Source organism: Chamaea fasciata, unplaced genomic scaffold, assembly GCF_029207755.1.
Source record: "Chamaea fasciata isolate MVZ Bird 193981 ecotype frontalis unplaced genomic scaffold, bChaFas1.0.hap1 SCAF_5, whole genome shotgun sequence".
NCBI classification, from domain to species: domain Eukaryota; kingdom Metazoa; phylum Chordata; class Aves; order Passeriformes; family Sylviidae; genus Chamaea; species Chamaea fasciata.
Window position 1 is genome coordinate 33,403,481 of NW_027094090.1, and position 17,907 is coordinate 33,421,387.

A 17,907-nucleotide genomic window follows, 5' to 3' on the forward strand; every position below is an offset into this window, starting at 1 on the left:
GTTTTCTCTCTTCATAATGTGACTGAGAAACACATCTTTTTTAATAAAGGAGCAAAATGTTTCAAAGCTACAGTTGCTAGCAGGTAGACTGAGACTTCTGGTAGTTTGGCCTTTAAGCCTGACTAATGTGGTGTGATAAATCTGCTCTCCTTCCACAGAAATGCTGAGTGGTTTAGGTTATAAAAGCTATCATTATTTCAAATGCTTTTCTTCTTGTCAATCAAACCACTAGTTTGAGAATCTCTATGAAACCCTTTTAACATGCTCTTAGGCCAAATAGCCCTGGAAAATGCATCTAATAAAGTGCTTTTGAATAGCTTCTTTTAACTATTTAGTGCGTGGTGTATTACTTGTAAGTGCAGTTGCAATGTAGAAAAGGCTGTTACTTTAGCTGAGGATGTTCAGGGTCTCTTGGCTAGAGAGTGAGAAACAAACTGGGCAGCACACTTGCTTGTGCTGCTGCGGGGGCTGTCGCTGAGCAGGACCCCAGCCTGCCCTGGCACTGACATGCTGTCAAACTCTTTGCTCTCCCTCTGCTCCATGGTCTGATAGTGCTAGTCGGACTCCTTCCCAGGACAGCTTTTGGAAAAGGGCAGCAGGACTATAGATACATGTCCAGCTGTAGGCCCGAGTACCACCTGAGAAGACTCCTTGGTCGATATTTAGCTCGTTTCATTCTCGGGAGAAGCGTCAGCACTGCCGCCTGTCCGCATTGCCCGTGTCGGGTGGTGCCGTGCAGCCCGGGGGCTGTGCAGCTGTCCTGAAGCCCTTTGGCACAGCTGAACCCCACCACGGCCGCCGGGGCTCCCTTCATTTCTAACCAGAGCTGCTGCTCCCCTCGCCCGCTGCATTCCAGGTGGTGCTGGAGGAGGAGGAGGAGAGGCTGCTGGTTTATTCAGGCAGTGATGCTAGAATTGTGGGCGGGAACAGCTTGCTTTTTTTTTTTTTCTTTCCCTTTTTGTCTTTCTCCTCTCCTTGTCCTCCCTCTTCTCTCCGGCACTCGGACTTCGCTGTCTGCAGTGCGGGTCCCCGCACGCCATGCCCCCCACCCCGCCGCCCTAGGGCGAGCCCCGGGCACCATGCGGCAGGACAGGCTCACGGGCTCGCTGCGGCGCGGGGGGCGATGCCTGAAGCGGCAGAGCTCGGGCGGCGGCGTGGGCACCATCCTCAGCAATGTGCTCAAGAAGCGCAGCTGCATCTCCCGGACCGCGCCGCGCCTGCTGTGCACCTTGGAGCCAGGTACCCGCGCCGGCCGGGCGAGGCGGCGGCTGCCGCCCCGTAAGCGGCTTAGCGGAGCGGGGGGAGCGGCCGGGGCCTCGGGATCGGCTCGGAGAGGAGGAGGCGGCCGGCGGGCGATGAGGGCCGCGGGTAGGCGCGGCGGGGCGGAGGGCAGCGCCCGGGGGCGGCCCCGGCCCGAGGCAGATGCGGCGCTCCGGCCGCCGCTGCGGCAGCCCCGGCGGGGCCCGGCCGGCGCGGGGCGCCGCGGTCGCGGCCTGGGGCCGGCGGCGTGTCCGGGGCGCGGGGCTCCCGCCCGGGCTGGGCCGGCCTGGAGCGGGGCCTGCGAGGTGGCCCCGGGCCGGGGAGCGGCGGAGGCACCGCGGCGGGTGCGAGGCGGCCCCGGCGGGGCGCGGGGCCGGGCCCAGGCGGGAGCCGGGGGCGGCGGGGGCCCTGCGGGGCGGCAGCGCGCTGCACCTGCCCCGGGGGACTCCTGCTCTGTCCCGCCCGGCCCGCGGATCCCCGCTCTGCTCTCCAGGTCTCCCGGTCCTTGCCTTGCTCCTCCCGCCCGGCGTCGCCGCCTCGCAGCGCTTTTGTGTCGTCTGTCCCTACTGCCTTTCTCCCTCCGTCTCCTCTTCCCCGGGCTCGGCGACTACAGCTTTCTGCCAGTCTTTCCCCGAAGTCTCCTCGCAGCCTCCCCACACCTTTCCTGATAAACCTGCTAACTCTTGACCTGCCGGAGACCCCTCCTCCCGCCCAGCCTTTGTCTGCGGCAGGGTGTTGTCTAAATTTGCGACCGTCCCTATTCCAAGGGGAAGGCATCAGCTCTGCAGCTATGTTTTCTAGATGCTACTTCAGTATCAAAATCTTTTAAGAACTGGATGGTCAGCAGACAACTCCAGGGAGATGGGCTCTCAACAGAAGCATGGATGGGTGATCATGGCTGAATGCTAGATTCTAGTTGCCTGCCATCAAAATTTTGGATTTTTTAAAAAATAAAATATCAAGAAATTTAATTTCAATTTACCGTGTTAAAACTGTCACTTGGAGCTAAAACGTTGTTGATCTGTTGCCTAATTTTAAGCATTTACAAAGCATGTAATGCGGACATCCACTGAAACAGAGCAATACATGGAAATAAATAAGGATCAGTTTCCCATTGTACTGGCTGTGTGTGTATCAAGCACACAATGCTCACTGCCTCTGTGTTTGAGATGAGTTTCAGAAGCTGTTATTAATAAGGTCTTGGGTCTATTTTGGTACAGATTTATGGGGTTGCTGTTTTCAAGAAGTCCTGACTTGTAATTCTCAAAGACCCCTGCTCCAACAGTAGTCTGCTATTATCCTGGGTAATGACATTATCTGAATAATGATGTTCTTGTATTTACACTCACACAAAGACCCAGGGTTGTGATTGGAGGCGTAACAATGAATGCCATAGTCCTAAAAATCCCACTGGTTTGGGGGTTCCATATTGTTCGGATGTAGGTAAAGACAATAGCGCTGTTCAAGATACATGTTTTCATAGAGTGGTGGGCATGGGACACTTAATCAGCCCTTTAAAAATATGCTGGATGAAATATTCTTCAGATTTACTTAGTGTCTGTATTAGCTGTCCGTATTGAGAAGTTTTTCTAGACTGGAGATTTTAGATGTGCTTTAATACATCCCAGTGAGCTCTGGCTCCTGATAGAAGCGATTTCATACAGAGTTACTCAGAATGTCACTTTTAGAGATAAATTGCAAGGCCAAGAATCTTCTTGAAACAACAAGCAGCATAAGGTGATAGTTTACATTGAACCTTCTCTTTCCTCAAGTATGGACTCCCACTGCACACAAAGCTGCTTTAGGCCTTTTTCCCTGTTTATTTTTGATAAAATATTTATTTGCGTTCTGTGGGAGGGGTTTCAACAGCTGTGAAGTACGGCCAAGAACCTATAGTGCTTATTTGCAAGTTTAAAGCTGTGTCTTTATAGCTCACAAAAGTGTATCAAAACACATCTTCCTACACTTTCTTCTGGTTTGATATTTCTGAAAAAAATCCCAATTTTGCCCTATTCTTTTGTTTGATGTTGCTGAGGGTGGACTGGGAATTTGATTCCATCTTCCAGGTACTTGTCTGACAGTATTTTTCTCCCCTCTTGTGGCTCTTTGTGTGGTTCTGTGCTATATTTTGCTTATCCAGTGGAGGACTGCTAGGGTTTGGGAATCCTAGGGATAAAATCTTCCCTCTTACAGCCTTTTCTTGTCAGAAGTTATTGTGTATTTTACACAGGAAAGCTTACAGGACTGTGGATTGGGGTGTGAGCGTGTATTTTCCTCTTTTAAATTTTTAAAATTTTTACACAACTATTCTGCAGTGGTTGCTGGTGATGGGCTTGGAAGGACATTGAACAGAACTTATTTTGGCTTTCTCCTACCCTTCAGAAATTTGTTGTCAAGCGTGTACCTTTTTGTGTCCTTGCATTCGTGGAGCTAATAATTCCAGTGTGTTCCCAGCATATTCTTGCTGATAGGAGTTAATATACTTCTCAGCTATGAAGAAGCAGTTGAAAGTGTATGAACTGGAGTGATACTTAATATGTCAAATAACACTGTAGTCTGGCTGATTTGATGTGAAAGGGCTGAGTTGTACTGACAACACTTAGGAACTATTGCTCTGTGTGTGGTGCCTCCATGCCAGGCTGTCCCTGCAGAGAGATTGGGAAGAAAAGTTCTCTTAAGACCTGAAGGGGTCTTCTTTGCAAAAAGCACATGTTTATGTAATGGAGAGGAATGTGGCCCAAAGATGGAGGATTGTGAGAAATGGGAAAATCAGTGAAAATGGGTGCAGACATGCGGTAGGATTGTATGGGTCTGGGGTACTGAGAGGGGAAGGAACTATTGGGAAATCTAAGTTAGTTTATGGAGAGAAGACAACTGAATGAAAAAAGGGAAATTATGGAGAAAGGAAGGTTTAGGAAACCAAGAGAGGCTGAATTAAGGATAAGCATTAATTTTCTTTAAGCTCTAAAGCTCAGGGACAGATTCCTTGAGCAGAGTGCAGAAACTGCATGTAGCAAAATGATTCTTGTGCCAGAAATAAGTAACGGGCAATGAGATGCTGCTTTCAATTTGCTGGTTGCCCTCCTAGCTCTCTCTGTATTGTTGCAGCTTTTTTTTTTACATGCTCACTTGCTGTATTTTTTATAAAGCAGCCTGGTAATTTTTTTGATTTTAGGAAATATAAATTCTTTAAAATGGATGGGAATGAGGAACAATTCATATATGCTTTTGGGTTCATTCTCCATTGTTCTTCCCCTCCCCTCCCACAAAGCTGTTACATCATTTGATTTGGAAAATACTTGTAATGGAGAACAAAGGGACACAGATTCCATGGCTTTTACAAGAGGTGAAACTGCTTGGCCTGACCAAGCAGTTTCTCACCATACTGAAGAGAGTGTGCTTTGTAGTCTGGTGTTACTGTGTGATGTAATTCTCATTTACAGTGATTTTCACATCTCTCTTAATTGTTTGCTGTGATTTAATTAACTTTTGTAGATGGATGATCTCATTTCAGTCTCATTTAATCAAGGGTCTCATTTCAAGGGTCTCATTTCAGTCTCAGGAGGGACATGTACCTTGACTAGTGTAAGCTCCCTGATCATGATGTTAATGTAACTGTAGATAGATTTTGCCTTGCTCTGAGATTTTATCTTGCTGTACCTGATCTTTTGAAGACCTGGAAGTATCTGCTTGTGTCTTTCTTAGAAAGCTTCTGAGACAGAGCTTTTAAGTGTTAGAAAACTGAAGTAATTAATATTTGGCTGCTAGGTTAGAGAGGAATACATGGTTATTTTGGAAGGCTATTGGTTCTTTGCTACAAGGTAGTGTTAGGTAATATGTCAGCATCTGTTACTTTAACAAAAGGAGTTCTTGGTCATGATATGTTTTAGTATGTATTAGGGTTTTACAGTACTTTTTTTTTGCTCGAGATTGAAGTTCACATTTTCCAAGTTCAGCAAATATGATACAATTTAATCTTAGTAGGCTACTGGCATTGTTACATTGCTTTGAATTATTATGAAAAGATTTATCTAATAGGAGTCCCTGCTGAGTGCCATTGCACTATGGGAAGGAGCACTAATAAACAGTTACTTCCAGGAATAGCTGTTAATCCTTCAATGTTTTTTTGAGACATATCTATGATGGTTTAAAGCCTTTATTTTTCTAAATCTGACAAGCATGTCTTTTAGATCTGAGGCAGGAAAACAAAAGCACTAATCCCCAGGTCTCTAAAACACTAGAATTTTTAAAAGTACTGGAATTTGTGTGATATTTTTTTTTCTCTTTGTTTCTATTCACTCACCCTCCAAAAACAACAACAAAAAAAAAAGCCGTGGAGAAGAAGGTTTTGTCTTCAAGTACATATTTATTAGGTAGTAAGGCTTAAAAATTACTTACCACCACTTCAGTATGCAAATGCTCAAAGGCATTTTACATTCTGTAAATAGCAAATGCCACTACAGTTGAGTTTTCTGTCAGACTTGTAAGTTTAGACCTCCGAAGAACTAGGTATTACTGGTGAGTTGATTAGCATGGATATTACATCCTTTAAACCTTGCAGGATTATAATATGTTTGGGTTTTCTCTGTGTGTGTGTGTGTGTGCATATATATATATTTCTATATTTAAAGTGTTTGGCTTCATATTCTGGAAAGGTGAGAAGCTATGCATAACAGCAAATATGGAACAATACCATTGTATTAAATTATGGAGGGAAAATAAAAGAGGGTTTCCTTCTTTGTGCCAGCAGATGGGAGGGAGGGGATGTGATCCGATGCCGTGTTCAGCACCTGGGTTATGGACAGCGGCATGTGAAGGACCGAAGCATTGCACGTTCAAACTGTGGGATGGACAGCAAATTAAACATTTTACTGTTCATCATGTTCTGGCATACTCCAGTGCCACATTGGGATCTACTTGAGATTCTGGTATTTGATGTAACATTGTATGAACAATTAGTAAGCCTGCTTCATAACAAGTAAAATAGTTTGTTTATGTGGCCAAAATAAAATCTAAGCTTAAGTAACAATACTGAGCAAATGTGCGTTATGGTCTGAGGAGTTATTAAAAATGTATGTGTTCTGAAGAGCAAAATAATCTTAGCATACCAAACTTATAAATTAGTTTTGACTGACTTAATGTCAAGGAGCTGGCGCAGATGAAAAGAAATTGTCTCTGCACTTGTATTTTTCTGTGCATGCACATGACAGTTTGCAGTGTAATAGTATAGTTTGTAGAACAGTGAACTATATGAATATTAGTGGAATGAGTTGTGCCAAACTACATCATTAAAGAGCATGTTACTGCATTTTAAAAACATCTTGTCTGTGTACTTCTTAACATGTTCCTTTTGAAGGAATCCACTGTGAAGACAAAATTCACCAGAACAGGTTTTGAAATGTAGTTGTTAAAACAGGAAGATAAAATTTTGTGTTCTTGTTTCAACTATGGGATTTTTGTGTTTGGGGTTTTGTGGTTTCTTTTTGTCTTCTGAGCTAAATGAAATAATGACCTTTTTTTTCATTTTTCTTTCTAGGGGTCGATACAAAATTGAAATTCACTCTTGAGCCATCTTTAGGTCAAAATGGTTTTCAGCAGGTAATTTGATTTATTTTTCTCATGAGGTGGTGAAGGAGTGGGTTCTCTACAGTCAAGGTGCTTGCCCTAGTTCAGAAGTGCATTTGTCATCATAGTATCAGCATATTATTTGCAATTGCATCAAGAGCTGTTTCATTCGTATTCAGAAAATGGAATAGGCTTTCATTGTTTACTCAGATATTTCCTGAATCCTTGTGTCCTAGAATATTATACTTTTGTCACATCATCAAGTAATTAATCTGTATCTTCCTTGTAAGTGGATTAAGCAGTTAAACTCTGAAATGTGTGCAGTAAAATGAAATGAATGTGCTTAGGTAGCAAATGAGGTAGTAAATGGTGCTATACTGTAGCATTAAACTAAGGATGGATATTTTACATTTTTGGATGCTTTTGCTTTTAGTGGCATGATGCACTCAAAGCAGTGGCCAGACTGCCAACGGGCATCCCAAAGGAATGGCGGAGAAAGGTAGGCAGACCTCTATGCCTTGTGGGCCAGATTGCCTGTAGCTTTCTCAGGAGAGGCGAATTACATCAATAGTATCTGTGGGTGGGTTTTATAACAAATATTTGGACCTTTAAAGTTGTACTGGGGATTTTTCCTTGTTTACATTATTTGGTGACAACCTCACAGGGCAGCTGGAAAGTCTGAGGAGACAGGTAAAGATGGTGTTTTCAATAGTTGGGTTCTTTCTGCTTGAGGCTTAGGTAACTTATTCTGGTGCAGATGTTATTGCTTCATTCTGTCAGTCTCAAGAAATTGCACTGGTGAAATTGCCCCCGCAGCTGAAGATAACTAAAAGGAGAACATATCTGCAGTGTAGGCTGTCACACTTACAAAGGTGAGGTTGATAGATGCTTAATGCTGACAAGAATGCTCATAAAAACAGTTCTTGGATTGCCAAAATTAGGGAAGTTCAGAGTCAGGAGTGATGTAGAATGGCAGAGTGCACCATTAACAGGAAATTGCACTGAGTTAGTGTTGTAGGAAAGGGCTTCTTGGGATTTTGCTAGACTTACTTCATTGCATTCTTCAGTGTTTGAAGTCCCCTAGTATAAAAGCAGGCATGTCTAATATTTTTTGCTTTAAAACTGAGTCACACAAACTCAGCTTTAAAAACATAGTTTTAATAAAAATTTTTTTGAAAATTTATAAAATATATGTAGTTCCACATATTTCTGATGCATCAGCTTAATTTCCTTTTCCTGTTTTTGCTATCTTTCCAAACTGAACTGTACCTCTTTACAAATTAGGGGAGAAGGAAGAGAAGATTAAGAGGCATTGTTTTCCTCACACCACAATGAATTTATTTTTAATCCACAACTTCAATGAATCATTATACCCATCTAACAGCCTTTTTTTCTTTCCTGAAATATTCTTTTTCCACACTCCAGAAAGTGTCTCAGACACTTTCCTGTGTTACATTAGCGCCAGAGGTCACAGAATCACATAAGGGCTGAGTTTGGATGGGATCTCTGGAGATCATCTGGTCCAATCCCTCTGCCCAAGCAGGGGTACCCACAGCTGGTTTCCAAGGACTGTGTCCTGGTGACTTTTGAATATCTCCAAGGATGAAGATTCCACAACCTCTCTGGGGTATCTGTGTCAGTGCTCAGTTGCCCTCACAGTGTAAATGTGTTCCTTGATGTTTGAGGAAAACCTCCTGTGTTTCAGTTTGTGCCCGTTATCTCCAGTCACTTTCATCCTCCTTGCACCCTCCTTTCAGGTGTTTATACACACTAGTAGGATTCCCCCATAGCTGCCTTTTCTCCATTCTGAGTGGTCCCAGCTCTCTCAGCCTTCCTGCACAGGAGAGATGCTTTGCAACTGGGTGTCCCCAGCATATACTGGCGCTTGGGATTGTTTCTCCCCAGAGGCTGGATTTTGTACTTCTCCTTGTTGAACTTTATGAGGTTCTTGTCAGACCATTTTTCTATCCTGTCAAGATGTCCTTGGGCTTATCAGCCACTCCTCCCAGTTCTGTAATCAGCAGACTGATTATGCTCTGCCACGTCATCCAACTCAGGTCTGTCTTTCCTTTTCACTCTGCCCATCTCTGTGCTCACATGATGCTAACCAAAGAAGTAGTAGTAAGAAAAGAGATGTTATCTTTTAACTGCCATTCCCTGGTTTCATAAAGATTTTAAGATAGATACCAAAATAGAGGAAGTATTTTGTTGTGGCAGCATGCTGATTGCCTTCTTTACTGTCAACAAAAGGAGCAGGTTGACATCTACATTATTGTTGTGGCATGTGACATTTGGTTTTTGGGGCTGGCAGAGAGAAAGAATCCAGTAAAACAACATCAGTAGGATGTCAGCAGTGCCGAGGCTGTTGGGAGGCAGAACAGTGGCATTCCTCCACATGGGTGGCTTTGCAAAAGTGTGGGAGGGGACATTTAAATGCAGAAAACATGAGATTCTGGGAGCTGTCTATAAATTCCTTCATCATGCAGCTATCTAAGTGTTTAAATCTGTGGGAAGTGTCTAAATTGCTTTTCTCACTCGAGTGAATTAATGGCTGATATAAAACTTGACCAGTTTGCTTTCATGATTTCTTTCAGTTTCCTGAAAAAAAAGGTCCTTTATTGTTACTTGTTGTCATTGTATGATCTGTCATGTGCCTTTCATGGTTCAGGAAGTTTTCAAATCTTTAATAAAGGTCCAGCCTTTGTCTTGGATACACATACATAAATCTGCTCTGGCAATTATTAGGCTTTAAAAGTAGTGAAATAGTGTGTTTCAGAACTCCCCATAGCACTAACAGTTTAGAAAGCCCATTTGTCACAGTACGTTGTTCTGATCCAAGTCATGCTTTCAGATCAATCCCAAATGGTGAATACTAGATGCTGTTTGTTCTGCAGTCATCAGAAGAGACTTCTGATAAAGAGAAGCACTAGCACTGCTAGATTTCTTTTGTGAATTTCCAGGCGATATATCCATGGTTGAGTTTGAGGAAAGCTGGCAGCAGTGTTATCCCTTTATAAAACAATTTGTTGGTTATGAAGATAGAAGGTCTGAACTGACCGAGGGTCCTTGCCTTGTGTCCCCATCGTGGAGGGTCCCTGTGGATTCACTGACAGCTGACTTGCATCTTTGTAAGCTGTCCACAGATCTGGATGCTTAATGCTGTCTAGTTCCTTCCTTTCTGTTTTAGGGAGCAAGGTATTATTTTAATTGTGCAAAAATTGTTGTAGCTAAAATCCTCCTCTGTATATTTCGAGTCTAAAAGCAGATCACATATGGGTGAAGCTGATAAGGTTCATCTAACAATATATGTCAAAACTTTTTCTTTTATCAGAGAAATAATTAAATTTGCCGTACATATTTCTAGGTTTGGTTGACCCTGGCTGATCAGTACTTACACAGTATAGCCATTGACTGGGACAAAACCATGCGTTTCACATTCAATGAAAGAAGTAATCCTGATGATGACTCCATGGGCATCCAGATAGTAAAGGTAGCCAGCTAATTTGTTATTTCTTTTTTAATTTTTAAATGAAAAGTTGACATTTTAATTTGGATTTATTTTCATCTCTGCAACTGCTTTGTCAAAAATGTATCTTAATTCCATTTGGAATTAAGTTGGGGGTTTTTTTTCTGGCTGCTTCGGTCCTTTTGCACTAGTCTGGTTAGTGTTAGCTGGGAAAAAAATGCTATTTTTGTTTTTTTTTTCCCTTCAGTTTTACTTTTTTTTATTTTGAAAAAGTACTTGAGTTTAATGAAGAAAAAGGAACATGAGTGGGTTTTTTTCCCTCTGTAAATAAACACAAATATTTTCTGGGAGTAAAAACATGTTTTAAAATACAGCGAGTGAGCATTTTTCAGTTGTTTTACAGGAGGGAAACACATTTGCCTGTTTGTATTTCTCAGCTGATTAATTTTTAATATTTAAAGCAGTCAGCCATTTTGTACATTTTGCCTTTCACTTATAAATCACTTAAATTTCAAAGGCAGTTTTTGGGTTGTATGTTTTAAAAAGTCAGTTATCTACTAGGTTTTTTTTCTACTTTGATAAAAACAGTTGCTCTTTTTTGTTCGGTTAAGCAGCTGTTGTGTCTTGCCTGTTTGAAACCCAGAGATCTGTTAGTATCTTCTGTGGCAATGCCTTATGAACATCTTTTAGGGGTCTTGTTTACTTAAGAGCTTGCTGAAACTATTTCTTTTGGGTGTAAGCTAAAGGTTTAACAGATTAAAAAAGGAACATTGTCATCAACTTTGGGAGTATGTACTGGGAGGGTGGAGGTGGGAGGAGAACTGGGACAGGCAAGAGAACTAACCAGGGACAGAAAATACACATCTTTTCTCTGCTTGTCTTGTCATTTCTATTTTTATTTCCTTTTCCTTTGAAGGACCTTCACCGAACTGGCTGCAGTTCTTACTGTGGCCAGGAGGCAGAGCAAGATCGAGTGGTATTGAAACGTGTTTTGCTGGCTTATGCCAGGTGGAATAAATCTGTTGGCTACTGTCAAGGATTTAACATACTAGCTGCACTTATTCTGGAAGTAATGGAGGGCAATGAAGGGGATGCCCTGAAAGTGAGTAAAATATTTTTTTCTCAGTGTCAAAGATTGCTTTTAGTTAGTGAACTTTAGAATAAACCCATGTGTGAAATTTGAAGACAGCCTAAAAGAGCAGGACTCAAAAGAGTTAGCTGATTTATATTGGTGAATTTTTTATTTTGTTATTCTGTCTGAGCTAAAATGAATAGTTTAAATTTTTGTTAAATTAAAAAAAAAAAAAAAATTAATCCACTGCTGTTTACTGTAGGATATCTCATCCCATAATCCCAAATCTGCTTGCAAACACCAAAGGTAGCTGAAATTGAAAATTTCATTATCTGCATTTTATGTGGCAGCTCCATGTGAGGCAGTTAATGAATTGGCTACATTTCAAAGCAAATCCTAGGAAAACATTAAATATTCAAAATGAAAGTAAGTAAGTTTGAAGCTAATTTCTGGGCTGCATTAGTCTTACAGCGTTTTGTTTTCTTACATGGTTTTTATTGTAAATAAAAGAAAGCTTCATGAAATTTATATGTCAGAAAATGGAAATACAGTTTACTGCAGGACATGGTTTAAGAGTTGGCAAGTTCATGTTCAATTTCCTTAAATGAACTTGCTCATATGTGTGAATTGGGGTCAAATTAGTAAAAGATGACTGTGACTCTTCAGATACTGAGCTGTTTGTTTTGCCTTAGACAATGATTTAAATATGGTAAATATTTAAATTCACTCAGAGCTCCTAGAATATAAAGCTTGTGGCAGTAGAGTCCAGCTAGCTGGTATTTAATCCTTCATTCTAGACAGCTGCCTGTAATAGGAAGAAAATACCATAATATGGCAACTTTATATCAGAAAGTAAAATTTCCTTTCAATAATTCTTGCTTAATATTTCCTCAATATATTTAACTCTATCACATTTTATTGTGATCTTATACTGTGCAGAAGCTCCCCAAACACATTGTGGTAGCATAGGAAATATGATTGCCCAAGGTTTATGAAGTCCAAGTTGACAATAAGAGCTGTGTGCATGTGTTGTCTGTTATTGTGAGTTGTGTCAGGCTCCTTGTGTGGAGGAGACAATGAAATGGAGCCAGACCGCCCCAGGGAGGTAAAGCACTGAAGGCTGTTTGCACCAAAAACTGGCCTTACCTGGCAAAAATAAGAATGGAAAAGAAAGTAATTTCTTTTCCAAGCTTAGAGTGTGGGCTTTGCTGGGCTGGAATTTTCCCAGAAGAGAGAGGGAAGAGGGGAAGGGCAAGGAAAGGAACAGGGTGGGTGGGAGAAAATAAGAATTTTGTATTAGCATGTGATGGTTTTGTTGCAGTCACTGCCACCTATAAGCAAGCAGTGAGTGAGCAGCTACAGAGGCCTGTAAAGGTGCCCTCAGGATTGTAGCTACGGGGTAGATGTGTTTGAGTTATTGTAGAGTCTGGGAGTTAAGGGAGCAAGGGCATTCTCAGGTCTTGCCAGTCAGGTCCGTTTCTGGGGAGGACATTTTAAACCAAAGCTCTGTGTCTGGGAAGCATCTCCCAGGGGCTAGGAAACAGCAGGTACTACTGATGCCAAGGGGCTTTAACAGCACAGGATCCAACATGGTAGCTTCAGAGAATGCCCAGCCAGTGATACTTGAGTGTTCACTAATTAAAGTAAGCATTAAGTTAAATCCCTGGAGTTGCCTCAAAGTTAGCCTACAGAAATCACAGTAAGCAAGAAAATCCCAGGTTGCATGCATAGAAACTATAGAAGTCTCATAGATACTGAAACTCAAAAAGTACTTTTTTTACATGTTTATGTGGAAATTCTAGAGAAGCAAATAATAAAAATCAATATGTAGAGATGTGTTACAAAGAAAGTATCTATTGCAAACTGGTAAATACATTAAGTGCTTTTTAAAAAAAAGTCTTCTCAAAGCAATTCACATGTTGGTGAAGCAGAATGAACTTCAGTGTTGAAAAAGATTTCTGTTCTTTGTGTTCTCATATGTCAGTGAAATAATACTACTCAGTGGGAAGGGAGTAAAGGCCTTTCTAGAAGGATGTTTTTAACATGAGGGTTTATAGTTTATGTCATAAGGAAATAATGAAAACGCAAATAGCATAGTTGTAAGTTAATGTTGCTGTATCAAATTACTCTTCCATTGGTTGAAATATATCTGAACAAAATAAAACAGATTTTTACAAGATGGTGAGGTAACCCACTATTCAGCAAAGGTTAGGTAAGGCATCTGACAAAATCACGAGGCTGTCATGTAGAAGCTGTTGATTTGCCTGTGTTGTCTACTGATACACATGCTTTAAAACACAGAACATAAGACTGCTATTGCCAAAGAAATCTTGCAAGGACAAGTGGCGGTATGTGGTCACAAGCAGCTGGGGAAGAAAGGAAAGGAGTAAGGCCATGTTGGGTGGTGCTCTTGGTAGTCCTGTGTCTGAGAAGTTGTTTCTGTGGGGATTTTATGAAAAGAGAAGGATTGGAAGGAGGATTGTCTCCTGTATCTGAAGGTGCAATGCTTCTCTTGAGAATTAAGGTCTTTATGAAACATGGTAAGGATGCTCATATGAGAGAAATGGAGATGAGGTGCAGATGGGATGACTGCGTGCAGACTCTCTGGATGTGGTTAGTAGAGTGGCCATAGAGATTGTAAAAGATCCTGAGGTGAAGGTCAGTGTCTTCTGTTAGGCTGATGATAAACATCATCTTTTGCATATCTTTTGTTGCATTTGTTCATTCTCAAAAGTTTGTCAGTATCCATTTAATCCATTACCATCCATGTATTTGAGCTATCTCACTTGAAACAGATGTCTGCTTAAAATGTCTCACGCTGCTTAATTTAGCACCTTTTAAAGTGACAAGATGGAGTGCAGCCCATGGTAACACATCACAGTGAAATGTATGGAAAATCTCTTTTTAAAGAACAGCACCTTACATTTTGGAGAGGGAAAATAGGGGATTTGCAAGATCCGTCTTCTAGTTGTGGCGTTAACCAGAGAAGGGCCAGTGAGACTCTCCAGCAGTGGAGGATCTCATAAACAGTTCCAATATCAGAAGTGTCAAAAATTGCTTTTGGTGTGGGTAATGCTGCCAGCTTGGGCATAGCTTACTGTGACATTGATTTCAGTCATCGATTTCAGTAATTTCATTGTTCATAAATTCTCAACAGTTTCAAGAGGCCTTTGCATCTTGAATAGTTGTGGATACCTAGGGCATCTGAGGATGCTCAAGGTGCATTTTCTCCCCATATAAGTGGAGGTACCATAAGCATGTGTTGCCACTGGCTCCAATTCATTCTTTAGTGAAGAGAGAAATTTTATTTCTCTGTTATTCCCAGAAAATAACTGCTCTGTAAGTCCTACATGATAGTCTTTCATTTTGCCCGCAGATCATGATTTACCTAATTGATAAGGTGCTTCCTGATAGCTACTTCGTCAATAATCTCCGTGCTCTCTCTGTGGATATGGCTGTTTTCCGAGATCTTTTACGAATGAAGCTTCCTGAGCTGTCCCAGCACTTAGACACCCTGCAAAGAGCTGCTAACAGAGAAAGTGGAGGTATGTTCAACAGAAAATGTTATTAAACTCTGTCTTGCTGTTGTTTCATCTGAGCACTGATTTAAAATGCTGTGTTCTAAGTGTTTACGTGAGTTTATTGCTTAGAATATGTACTTTAAATTGTTAAGATGAAATATGATGGTTTCCATTACTGATAGCCTTAACATAAATAGGTGGTACTTCCAGGAAAAAATGAAGGGAAATAATTTGGTCCCGCCACTAGCTGCAAACAGAATTGTGTTGACAAGAATATATAAAGCATGGAGTGAAAACACTAACACATAGCTTAGTACAAGGGCTACCTTGGAAAGGTAATTTCTTGCCTTAGCTCAAGACAGGTGTCCTCCTACTGCTCCATGTGGTTGCTGGCTCATGTGGCCATTCTGAGAAGAGTTACAGTGTGAGAGCCCGTGGGGGCTGGTTAGTGTTTCTTCACCTGGATCCTTACCAATATGCAGGTGCAAAACTCAGAAGTATGTCTTGGGTTGTTACCTGAAAACTGGCTTTGCACTGTGAATTTTTTTTTTTCCTGTGATAGCATTCCATCCAGACTTACAGCTCTTTTATTTGGGAATGTTCTGGGGAGGCCAGGAGGTTTTTTGTTAGTTGATTTGGTTTCTTTTTCAGTTGGAAAGCTAAGTGCATGCTGAGTTCTGCCTTGGAAAAGATCTGCTACTATGTTCCACGTGTTTATGCCCGAACTGTATAAAAAGCAAAGAAATAGTATCAAGGAAATACTTGCTGTTTGAAAGTGTTTTCACAGGCTGGCCTCTCTGGTCCTGGCCTTCAGTGCATCAGTTGATACTGGGATGCACAAAGCGTTCTCTGAGCACAACAAAAAAGTAAAACTTTATAGTTCCAGGCTGAAATACATTTTGTCTGAACCTTAATAAGTACACCAGGATATTAAGATAACTTTACAGAGACAGTCACCTTCACCTTGTAGATAAAGACTTATGCCATCAGTTGGTGAAAAAATGCAGCGTTTTGTGGGGAACATGGTCGTGGGTTTGTTTTGTTTCTCTTTTTTTGATAGAAGTTTTTATTTCTTATGGTTTTGGGGAAGGAGAAACAGTCTTTCTGATATAAGGGAAAAAATGTGTGGTGTATGCCAGGGTTTATAGTCCAAAGCCAGTGATGCTGCTTATTTGTTTGCAGTGCAGCAGAACGGAAGATGAATATGCAGTTTTTCCATTGTTCATCTCAGCTTATCTTTGGACAGCTGCAGGCTAAGTAGGTTTTGAGCAATGAAAGAGGTGCTAGAATGTCTGGTGGATTTTAAGCAGTTTATACTCCCTGTAAAATGGTAGGAAGTTGCAGTTACTTCAAGTAACTTGTTTTTTGCTTGTTTTTTTAACTTCAGGAGGCTATGAACCCCCACTTACAAATGTCTTCACAATGCAGTGGTTTCTGACACTCTTTGCCACCTGTCTGCCTAACCATACAGTTCTGAAGATCTGGGATTCAGTATTCTTTGAAGGTTCTGAAATTATACTGAGAGTAGCTTTGGCTATCTGGGCAAAGCTAGGAGAGTAAGTGGTCGTTTTTATCTGATTTTTCTTTTCAGTATGAACCATGTTTAACTTTTCCTTAAGAAGATGTTCTCAATTCTAAACAAGATGCCATCTTTCAGGAGAATGATTGTTTTGAAAAAGCTGCAAAAAGGACCTTTATAGTTTCTTAAAAACATGTAATTCTGACATCATGTCAGATTGGGCATGATAATTAATTGACCCTTTTTGCAGAAAATGTCTCCAGTTGTTGGAGTTGTCTGTCTATATTGTCTTTGTGCTGTGCTAAAAGGTTGGACTTTCCTGAACATAAACCTCTGAAGGAACTGGTGAATACTCTGTGTAAAGACACACACAGAAACTTGAGGGTCACCACGTAGTTTAGTTGGGTACGTGAAAGTGGGGATGTTAATTCCCTTAGGTTCACTTAAGGAAACTTAAGGATTTGGGCCCATTGGCTTTGCCCAGTACAAGAGTTCAGTGTTACTAAGGGAATGACCCTGTGGTACTCGAGTCTTTTCTGTTAAGGCCTGAAAATTAATTTTCCTGAAATTCTCTGCTTTTAAGCACATTTGAGCTAAATTTCCAATACAGTCCTTTATGGCCTTGGAAACTCACCACATGACCACAACACAAGAGGTGGTTGTGTTTGTTGTCAAAGCAAATATTTGCCTTCCAAAGAGTTTACAGTGCTCCCAGAGAAATGAGTTCTGTCACTGGCTTCAGTGGGAGGTGTGAGCTCTGACAGGTCAAGCAGATGTTAGTTCAGCTGGAAATATTTCTCAGCTGGCATCAGCAGCTGCATCAGTTTTTTTCTTGTGATGCTTATTAAAACTCATCTTCCTTTTTTTCTCTGAAATTGAACCACTGGGACTTATGTTCAGTTCTGGCCTTAGAGGTTTCATTTCCTTTTTTCTTTCTGAATAAATTAGCACTGCAGGCCAGTAGCATTGTAAGAGGATTTGTTTAGTACATTTAATCTGAAGGATAATAATTATAATAATAATTTCCTGAGAGCTTTTTTTTATATTCAGTTCATGAATGAAACTTGCATGAATCATTTGCATTAGGATTAAGCTACATGCAGTCACATAATGTTTTAGATAAAAAGTTCTTCCAGTGGATCTCTGTGCACTTAAAAGCTGTAATTGTGAATTTTACAACTCATAACATGATAAAAAGAAAGTTACTACTTTGAAGATTTTACCATAAAGCTTAAGGAAAAATTAAACATATTTTTAAAAATTAAAAGGAACAGAATCAAGAAGTATATAGGAATGTGTCTAAGAATAAGCTGATCATACTGCACATCTTGTAACTGTTGTTTGTGGAGAATGGGAGAAGGTCTGGTAAAAGATTGGGCACTATTTATGCTGGGAGAAGATTGTGATATTTTTGTTTCTCTTTGTCCACCATTAGAACTAGAACAGGGGGGATTTAAAGAGGTGGGGCTTGAAATAGTGTCCATAGTCTCATGATCTTCAAACT

At 41.1% G+C, this 17,907-nt stretch overlaps 1 protein-coding gene across 4 annotated transcripts in view; it reads left to right on the plus strand.

Annotated features, from left to right (window-relative positions):
• The window catches only part of TBC1D30 (TBC1 domain family member 30), a 53,548-nt gene that overhangs the window by 21,848 nt on the left and 13,793 nt on the right, over nucleotides 1-17,907 (plus strand). For 2 of the 4 annotated variants that reach the window (XM_066183188.1, XM_066183189.1), the window contains exons 3-8: nucleotides 6,797-6,858; nucleotides 7,259-7,324; nucleotides 10,190-10,315; nucleotides 11,208-11,393; nucleotides 14,740-14,908; nucleotides 16,272-16,440. In XM_066183188.1, coding sequence (XP_066039285.1) covers nucleotides 6,797-6,858; nucleotides 7,259-7,324; nucleotides 10,190-10,315; nucleotides 11,208-11,393; nucleotides 14,740-14,908; nucleotides 16,272-16,440 — 778 coding nt within the window. Of the gene's footprint in view, nucleotides 1-959; nucleotides 1,240-6,796; nucleotides 6,859-7,258; nucleotides 7,325-10,189; nucleotides 10,316-11,207; nucleotides 11,394-14,739; nucleotides 14,909-16,271; nucleotides 16,441-17,907 lie in introns of those variants that run through there. The other 2 variants (XM_066183190.1, XM_066183192.1) reach the window with 2 other exon arrangements.